General features: G+C 45.9%; 1 protein-coding gene across 1 annotated transcript; it reads right to left on the bottom strand.

Moving 5' to 3' along the window:
- Positions 1-337: 337 nt before the first annotated feature.
- Positions 338-1,192, bottom strand: LOC119173805 (tigger transposable element-derived protein 6). Its single transcript, XM_075894526.1, has one exon. It carries the CDS (start codon positions 1,190-1,192, stop codon positions 338-340), a length of 855 nt encoding a protein of 284 aa, XP_075750641.1.
- Positions 1,193-9,998: the final 8,806 nt, after the last annotated feature.

The following is a 9,998-nucleotide window of genomic DNA, read 5'->3' as shown; positions in this document are numbered from 1 at the left end:
AACGAACTCATGGACGCTGAGGCCATCGGGAATCTCATTTGCCACGACACAAAGTTCGTCCGATGCACTGGTCAGTGACGGCGGCACTGCGCTGTTACCAGTACCGTCATCAAGTGGGCCTACAGGTGAACCTTCTTCTGGTTCCGCTGGATCAGTGCATGATGCCTGCGGAGTGACAAGGCCGGCGTGTGTGCAGCATTCATTGTCACGGCTGGATTTGTCGCAATCCATGCGGCGGGGATCATTTCTAGTGCCATGAACATGTCCACGTCGGTGGGGCGCTTCATCTGTATATTTAGCAACAAACGCTGAATCAACCCCTCTCTGTAAGTGCTTTTCACGCTGGAATACCACCCTGATCGAAGGGCAGCAGCACCGAAGTGCACTTTGGTGGAAAGAACACCAGGCACACATTTCCGAAATGCACGTCGACGTGATGGGCGCTACAGTTGTCGAGAAGAAGGCAGACGGACCTGTTTGCCTTCCGCATGTCCGCATCGAAGAACTGGAGCCAGCTGCTAAAAATAGTTCGCATCACCCATGACATGAAGTTCCCAATGTAGCTTACTGGCAGCCTGCGATTCCCCTTGAAACAGCGGGGCTTCTTGCTCCTGCCAAAAACAAGCAGTGGTCGTTTATCTGTGCCATCCATGTTGGCCCACAATAAAATCGTCACGCACCGCTTGCTGTGCTTGCCACCGTGGCACTTCTGGCTTTTAAAGTTCAAGGTCTTGGATGGCAGCATTTCATAAAACAGTGCCGTTTCATTGGCATTATATATGTCCGAGGGCTTGTACTGGCTGAGCAGTTCTTTGTTGCTCAGCAGCCACGACGACGTTGTCACCGAGTTGACGGCTGCTGCCTTCCCGGAGATGACTTTGGCCACGATGGTGTGGCGAGCTTTGAAATGGCTCAGCCAGCCGGGACTCGCCTTAAAGTTGTCGTGGCTGAGCATACAAGCGAAGTCCAGCACCTTCTGTTGCAGGATCCTGCCAGATAAAGGCACCTTGTTGGCACGCTGTTCACAAAACCACACAAACACCGCCTTGTCCATGTACGGGAATGCTGCAGTCATCACGGTTTTGTTTCTTGCACTCGTGCCGTTTTGAAGTTCACCAAGAATGGAGGCCTTGTTTTTGAGAATCGTGGACAACGAGCTGCAAGCAACGCCGAATCCTTCGGCAATGTCCATTTTTTTGTGCCCTTTTCTACCTCGCTGATGATTGCAGCCTTATCTTCCAGCGTGATGAACTTCCGCTTTTTCGTTTGGGGCAGCATCTTCGCAGGCAGCGAAATCGGATGAAGCAATCGCAACGCACGATTCACGTTGCACCAAGCGACCAAGCAGACTCTCCACAAATAGCTCCACTCACGCGACCATGTGTGCGCAAAGCCGCCAAAGCCAAGCACGGAACCAAGCCAACGAACGAAACTCCATGAGGATCAGGGATTTGCCTACGTATGTAGTCTGCGATAACGAGCAGATGTTTCGGCAAGCCATCATCATCATCATCATTGTCGCCAGCTTTATGTTTATATTGTAAACAATGATGGCGGCTGCTTCTCAAGTGCTCTTACCCCCGAATGCAGAGATGTTACTTGGCTCGCGACTTCAACTTAACTTGAGCAAGTCGGCGCGAAGCAAGCAGCGGACTTCAAAACGCCCAAGTCAGCCTTCGCGTTTCATAGATGCTCAGGCTGTCTTGCTTGGTCAAGTCAAGAACGAGCTTCAAAGCAGAAACACGCTGCTCACCTGATAACGAGGGTAATAATGAAGTTGTTTGCGTAAGGCACGCATTACACCAAAAAAGACCATACGTTTTAAAATAACTATAAAAACGAAGGGCCGCAAGCACATTCTTGCCATTTTACGGCTAACGAGCGGCACGTGTTGCCTGCCACCACAGCGATGCGCAGTGTTGCTTCTGTAAAGCGTTCGTTGCCCGCTGGTTTTAGGGGCCAACCAAATGCGGTGCGTTTCTCCACGGTTGCTTGTTTGGAGGCGAAACAAGCATCGCGTTGTGTTCTTTCGTCGTTTTTTTTCTCAATCGAACGCCATGGCATGTATTTGTGCTGACCTGGCTCACGAGGTGACGCGATTTTCACGGTATTTGCCTTTCTGTTCGCCTGTGTGCATGCCTCTGTAATGGGCTAGGTCGCAGTTATTATGAAAAAAAAAAAAACCAAGTTCTGGGAACAAATGTGATTCGTATCTTTTTGTTGAGCTTGGTAAACAAGAGAAAAAGCGGGGGTCAGGACATTGCCCTCAGCAGAATTCTGTCTCGGGGGGTGCAGCAATGTATCGCTGCATGATGGTGACACGGATAAAAAAAAAAACTCGTGATAGGGGCACCTCTTTCTTATGTGTGTGTAATTTTACGTAGCGTTGTGCTACAAGCAATGCCTTTCTGAGCGAGAAACAGCACCCTAGACGGGTTGAAAGGATAGACGAGGCACACGGACACAGCACCGAGCCATTTTTTTTTTTTACCGAAAGAGACGGAAAGTGTCGTCGTGTTATAGAAAAACAGAAATAGCCTTTGCGGTTACGGAACACTTCGGCGTTGTCGACACCGGGGCTATTAATACGCACGTGTGTGTAGTCGACACAACCTGTAATGCAAGGGAACTCAGCCACTTCATAACAGTCCGCCGGCTGCGGAAAGCGCATCAGCATCGCGTACAGGGGCTTTGCGATGAGTAGGGTAACTTTTCCGACTGCACGGCACACTGTCGACTACGGAATGCGGACGAAATTTCCGGTGACTTGTTGGAATGTGCCTGCGCTGTAAAACCTGAGAGCCATCAGTAGCTGTAACACTGGATGCACGGGCTGTCTTCGGTTGTCCCCACTTTGACGGAGCGGCAACATAATGAGCAGCTGCCCCACGGCGTTCTTCATGAATCTGTACCTAGCGTGGAATTGTTGCTCGTCGTACAACTCCATCGGATTTCCTTGGTCACGTAAAGCGGTTCCAAGACTCTTCGGCAGGCAGTGCGCCTCAAAAAATGCAAGAAAACTCAAAAGCGGCCACCTTTCACGCGACGTCCATTCGAGAGGTGGCCATGTTGGAATAACGCGTGAAGTCGTTTTCAAGCTAGCCCCGCAGCTGACTTGAAGCTTGTCCTGACTTCGACCGAGCCAAGTCGCCTTCAAGTCACCCGCAAGTTCGAGAACGATTTATGGCGACCGGCAAGACTGTCTTGAGTCAAGAACGAGTCAAGTACGAGTCAAGTAACATCTCTGCATTCGGGGGTTAGCGATAGTTTGCACAATTTAAGTGTAGCATGAATGCACTTCAGTTTTCGAATGTAAATGTTGCGAGAGCCGATTATTCGTGCACTCATGTTACAAAAATTTCGTTAATGAGGGACTTTGGTATGAATATCTTTCGTAGTCGTGAATTGCGAAATGCATTGACTCCTATGGGCGTTCGCCGGTGCTCCGAAAATATTTCGTTGGGGTGAGAATTTCGTTCCCTCGGGATTTCGCTATCGCAGGTTTCGACTGTATACTGCCTTGAGTGTGCCACGTGTAGTAAACAATATATAGGCGAAACTGGGCAGCCAGTTAGGATAAGACTTAACGTCCACCACGCAGACACAAAGTACAATTTACCAAAAACGGTAGCCGTTCACTTCAATCAACAGGACCACACTTTCGACCAAGCCAAGCTTTACATTTTGCAAACAAATTTCCGGTCACCACGAGAGAGAAAATACATAGAAGCATATTCGATACACAAATTTAACTCCTTACACTCACCAGGAATCAATGTAGCACGTGGAAATTTGGAATCACTAAAAGCCATAGCACGATTGCGGCAACATTTACAGACATAAGATACATTCAACCTTTAAATAGACATAACAGGTATTGCATTTAATTGCTCCTAGACTATTTATCACGCTTTTATTATTGTCTTTAAATTATTAAATTTTAAATGTAGATATGCATGTGTCTGTATATCACAACGAAAGTTTTATTTTCTAGAACCTTCGAACCATTGCTTTCTTTCATCTTTCCTCACTTCTAAAACCACTTTTACTATGCATCGTCAAAGTCATTGCCAATCCAGAAAGTTATCTGCGGCTTTTTTCTATCTGTCTACACTAACGTCCCACTTTTACCCTCTATGCTTTTTTTTCTTCTTTTTCTCTTTCTCATTTGCTCATTACCTTTGCTTTCTTGATTCCCCTTTTCCTTAGCCAACATGCTGCCATATTCTTGAGGCTATTCTACTGAACGGCTACCTGCGGAGACACTTAAAATTTTTTTTGCCAATGACCTTTCTCATTAGACACGTGCTCTTAAGACTCCATACGGTTTTGCTTATCGTCGACATCTTGACATTTAAAAAGTATGCCGCTTGCTTCTCCCCCTTTTTGAAACTGCTTCTTTGTTGTCCTTCTTATTTTTAGGTGTTAAGGAATAGACGTAGGCCGCTTTCGTCGCATCCTTTTATAGTGCCTAGACGTGGTGCCCATCTGCTGGTTTCGAAATATTTCATGCTGCTCTTTCTTTTGTTCGTGTCTGTAGTGGCCACCACTTTGTAGCGCATCACTCTTACTTTGCTTTCCACCCCCCCCCCCGCTTTTTTCACTTTTTTTTGCTTCCCCTTCCCCCTACCTCAGAGACGAGAACACTTTATAACATTGCAACCTCAGAGTAGAGAGGACTTTGTAACATTGCAACCTAACTTGAAATGAAGCAAGGGCTGCACTCTTCTGCTTTATAGATTTTTTCTTTTCAGACGACGATTACCAACAGGGTGACATGCCACCACCATGAGATGATGTCGCTACTAACCCACTTTTGAAACAAACACGCCAAGGATGACAAGGTGCCTTTGACAAAGATAGGCCCTCCTATCAAAACGTCGGCCAGCCTGTCTGAGGCACTTCCACTGTTGACCCTGATTACCCCACTACGTGTTTTCTTCTGTCTGCTGCTATCACGATTTGGAAACTTCTAGCATGTGATTTGAGTCAAAGAAGATTTCTTCAGCCTTATCCGCTATCGCCGCTCCAACTAGATCACCTACATACATAGAACGAGTTCTCGAGAAGTACTGCTGTCATTAGCTCAAGCCCTTCAATGGTCTTGAGATGGTGCAGCAGCGTAGCATTAAGTAGAAAGGCATTAGCCTTGGTTCTAAAAGGCACCCTTTCAACTCTGTACTCTTCCAATCTTGGAGCTCGTTGTTCTTTTCGGAGGTATTGTTTTGAACTATAGAAACCACAATGCATCCTTTTCTTATTCGCTGATGCTTAGCTGCAGGAAGCCCTTTTCTATATCCGCCGTCAAAGTTAACCAATATTCTCGAAACTAGATCAGTAACCTGAGAAGATTTAAAGGCAGATGTGGACTTTTTTCAAGGTGGTCATTCAATGACGTGAAACACAACCCACAACTTTGTTGTCAGTGAGTCATTGCACAGCTCAGCATGAGGAGGCGTAAGGTAAACTGCAGGCTTGTGCGAATAATGACTTTAAGGTTCCAAAATAATTTAAAGTGATGTAATTCAAAGTGAGTAGTGATATGGTTCGAATAATTTTGAATCGAATTCAAGTAGTATATATCATATGAAGAAAAATGAGCATAGTTGTAAAGACTCAACTAGTGTGCACAATATCTTTCTAAAATTGAAATAAGGCTCGTGTAATTGCCATTTTTTTTTGGTTCAGAGGAAGTGGAAGCAACCTTTAATAGTAGCAGGATTCGACTTTCAAAAGAATACAGGTCAATACTGCAAAATATGTGAGGTTTAAATATTTGCTATACTTGGAGCATGTAAGCTGTTATAGTAAGCTTATAAAGTTAAAAAGGGAAGAATCAATGTGAGGTTAATATGTTCATTAAACCTTGAAGTAAGGCTTCCCAGCAGGGTGAACTTATTTTGGAGAGGTATCTTTACGGCCTTGCATCTCTCCACTGCAGTGAAACGTCTTTGCAAAGGGGTCACACGCGTCTGACATTTGATTAGATGTTTTTCTGGCTTAGCACCCTTTAATCGCAGTGAAACTATTTTTACAGGGGGTTACTTGTGCATTACTACCTATTTGTTCATTTCGAATACTTTGAAGTTTCCAATAATTTAAATTTGAATAGAAGTGAATTTCAATATTGCATTATTGATTCAAATATTCGAAGCATTCGAATATTTGCACAAGCCTAGTAAACTGGATGAATGCGATCCCCGTCCTTCAACACCTTTTCAGTGAAATCCATCTCCTTGTAGCTTCGCCTGAGAGCATCATATTCTGAGCTAATGTCGGGAATGTGCAATATTTTTTGGCCAAGGCTCCGTAATCGCCCAACCATTTGAGTGTGATTCTCAGAGACTGCCACAGTGTTTCTTCCAAAGAAGTGCTACCTTGTAGCGGCCAACCTCAGTTGTGATGCACTGTTCAAGCTCACCTACAACCACTTGTGCATCCTGTCAAGGTTCATTGGGTTGGTCTAATATAAATATTTTTTCCGAATCCCAGAACATTTGAGCAACTCTTTCAACAATTTCCACAAGTGTGTTCACTTTCGAAGTGCCGGCTTTCCAACAGACAAGCGGGAAGTATGGATGTTTCTCTAACCCTGAAACACCCGACCAAGGACTGAGCCGTGTGCAATCAAATTAGGGTTTTCGGAGTGGCGTCACATCTTCCCTGTCATAAATTTCTATTGCTGGTCAGCACCCATCAGGAGCCCATTTCATGGCACGGCATGCATTCCCAATAAAAGAGTTTGTCTGCGATGGGCTGGACGCAGTCTTCCATAGCTTTCACAAACTCATTTTCAACTGGCACCTGTATGGTGTCATGCATCGTTAGGTTCCAATAATAGTTGATGCTCACCTTTTGTTCGTTACTGTAGCCTGATCTGCAGTCATTTGTTCTCCACTTACCATAAAACTTGGAATATAGGTCGACCCCCTTACCTTGACCAGAAAAAAAAAAGACTACGGAACTGTTCACTGATGCACTTTATTGAGTCCTTCGAACTGTCGGAGCTCTTCTCCAAGGACGACTGCTTTTCGCTAGCTGCCTGCCACAACATGTCGTCCTTCGGGCTGTCAAGAGTGTTGCTGAACAGCACTTCTTAAATGTGCGCACTACCATTTCTCAGGCAGAGAGAGACCTCCATGCATCGAAGACCCAGGCACAAACTGTCGCAAGAGGTGGCCTGTGCAGCCGGCTTGTCTGGGTCCGTGGGCTGTCGCCAGCCATCTATTCATTTTAAAACGCATGCACGTGATTTTTAAAAGGCCCGTTAAGGATGACGTCGAGCGGTTGCAGCATTGACGTCATCCCTCCCGCAATGACATCCAGATCAGTCTTATAGTTGCGAAGTGTCTCCTTCAATGATGCCGTCAAATGCCCGCAAAATGCATCCAACATGAGCATGTTTCGGTCCTGCAGGAGGGCCCCAGGCCGCCGCTCCCACACTGTGAGGATCCACTCGCGCATTAGGGCCTCATTCATATACCCCTTCTCATTCACCCGGATGACGACATCTTGCAAGAAGGCTTCTTTCAGCAACATCTTCTGCTTAAAGATGATGAACAGGGGCAACTTTCTGCCATCTGCTGTGCAGGAAAGCATCACGGTGAAGCGCGAATGCTCTGTTCCGGTAGACAGCAGCTTCACCTCCATTGCCCTGTTTTCACAAGCTGTTGTGAACAACGGCATGTCGAACAACAGTGGCGTTTTGTTGGCACTGCCGACCTGGCCTAACATGTAGTTATGCTGCCGCAGGAGGCTATTCTTGTAGAGTTGAAGCTCTATCAACTTGTCTTCTGGCAGCTTCCGGCAGATTGACGTAAGCTGTCGAAAGGTAACCCTTTGCATTGCATGAAGAGGCAGACCCAATGAATAGACCCCTTGAATTGGTATTCCCTTGACAGACCAGCTTCACAGGCGAGCTCAATGACTTTTGTGCGAATGAGTTCCGCACTCACTGTACTTAGGGAATTCGTCACTTTGTCCTCGAGCCCTGGCTGCACAGCTCGGTGACCATGAAACGATGTCTTTCACGTATTACACTCTGATAGTTTGATTTTCTGGTTGCAGCAGTACCTGTCATTTTGATATCTGTTATGACTCCTATACTTCATGACACAGACGTACATATTTGCATGGGTGACAATCCTAATGTCATTTATTTGGAATGGAGCAGTAGTACCTTTATAAATATACATACACACAAAAAGGTTACGTCACGGCACACCCTGGTTACAGTATACATAAACAGTATTGCTCACATAATATATTAAACATACACATCTCTCTTCTCCTGAAGCAAAGAATTACACATGTTTCGACAACTTATGCTAAAAACGTGAAGGTGAAATTTTCAAGCACTGCATCTTTTGTGCGATCATATACATCTCTCTCACAAGCGTGTTTTGGGAAGTGCTCCTCAGCCTCTTTAAAAAGAAAGAACAGATGCACATTCAGATGTCTGAGCCCCCCTCTGGTTTTGCAATTTACTAAGTCGACCTCTGGTAGCTTTGAAATACCTTTCTGCCCAACCGAAGCATTCTTACAAATTGTACAGAAAGTTTGAGGGGCAAGTTTTCTCGACACAAACCCACTGACATAATATACAATGCAGTCTACGACAGCAACATTTATATGATCATGCTCAAACACCTCATCGCATTCCGGCATTCCCTTACTGATGAGGCCATCTAGTTTTTCCTTCAGTTCATGCATTTTATCAGTGGGCTGGAAAACTGCACATTGGAACACTTCTATGAAATCACTCAGAGTCAGAATAGCAGATTGGTTTTTTTCAGAAACTACACAGTTACCAAACAGTGGTGGCTTAAGCAGAGAATGCAAGGAAAGCATGTGGTACAGTTGCAAAAATGTCAGAAATGTTGGATGCCCATTTTGGCCACCTGCTTGTCTTATAACACCAAAGAAGCGTTCCAACGGAATCTGGTTTATTTTGGCTGTTCGGACATACTTGAACTCGCACTCTTGCAGAAGAAATGCTGACAGTTCCTGAGCAGCCTTAAGTGTAACACGCAGGCCTTCAGCAGTAAACTGTGTTGAAAAAAGATCATAGGAAAATCACTTTTCACAACTTCCTGCTCCCAGCTATCAAGCCACTTAGATGCTGACTCTAGAACATGAAAGTCTTTGCATTCAAGAGTGAGGCCTTCTGCAGGAAAGTGACGATTGAGGGCATCATAAAATATTCATTAGGGGCGTAAACTCCACAATTGCTTCAACATTCTCAAGCTGTGGTGTGCCTCTTCATGCATAGAAAGAAATGCCCTTGGCAACTGAGTTGCTGAAAATTTGCATGGTGTTGCGACTGGGGTTTGCGGCACCGTAGATCCGGGATCAAGATGTCGAGGCAGGAGGAGGTTGAACTTCGTAGAGAGGGTTTATTCACATTATTTACATGGCACGGGCTCTCTGGCCTGAAGTTCTACATTGAAAAAGGCTGTCTGTTGAACAAGCTCTGTGAACCACACTAAGCAGCCTGCGAGGGCTGATTAAATACAGTCTCATCTCCCCAGATCCCTAGATTGGTGACCAGGTCCATGCGGCACTGTCCAATAACATGTCGCGCCGCACACACGAGTGTCGTTATGCTGGCACCGCTCTTAACAAACACACAAATCAAACACGTGTATGATCCCAACAATGCTGCCTCTTCTGGCGAATCTTCCTTCCAGCGAGCGGGGTGAAATGTGTTTTTCATCTGGCCGCTCGCGCGCCGACCACTCAAGCTTTTGTCTAACCGCGATCGCGGTCTAGGCGCCTCTGAGGGGCCATACCTGGACATCTGGTACTGATTTGAGCATCGACGGCTCATCAGTCAGAGATGCACTGTGTGGTGGTCTGATGTCCCTAATGGGCAAAAGCTCGGCATCGGGGCTTTTACGGAGGCACGAAGACGCCACTTGTCGCATCTCTGCGCAGACCCAAAGGACAGCGGTGCTTCGTAGAGTAATTTCAGCCACGCAGCGCCCAGTACATGGAAA

The sequence above is a fragment of the Rhipicephalus microplus genome, chromosome 5 (assembly GCF_043290135.1).
Source record: "Rhipicephalus microplus isolate Deutch F79 chromosome 5, USDA_Rmic, whole genome shotgun sequence".
NCBI lineage: Eukaryota > Metazoa > Arthropoda > Arachnida > Ixodida > Ixodidae > Rhipicephalus > Rhipicephalus microplus.
The sequence above is the reverse complement of the archived record's forward strand: the minus strand, read 5'-3'. Positions and strand labels throughout refer to the sequence as shown.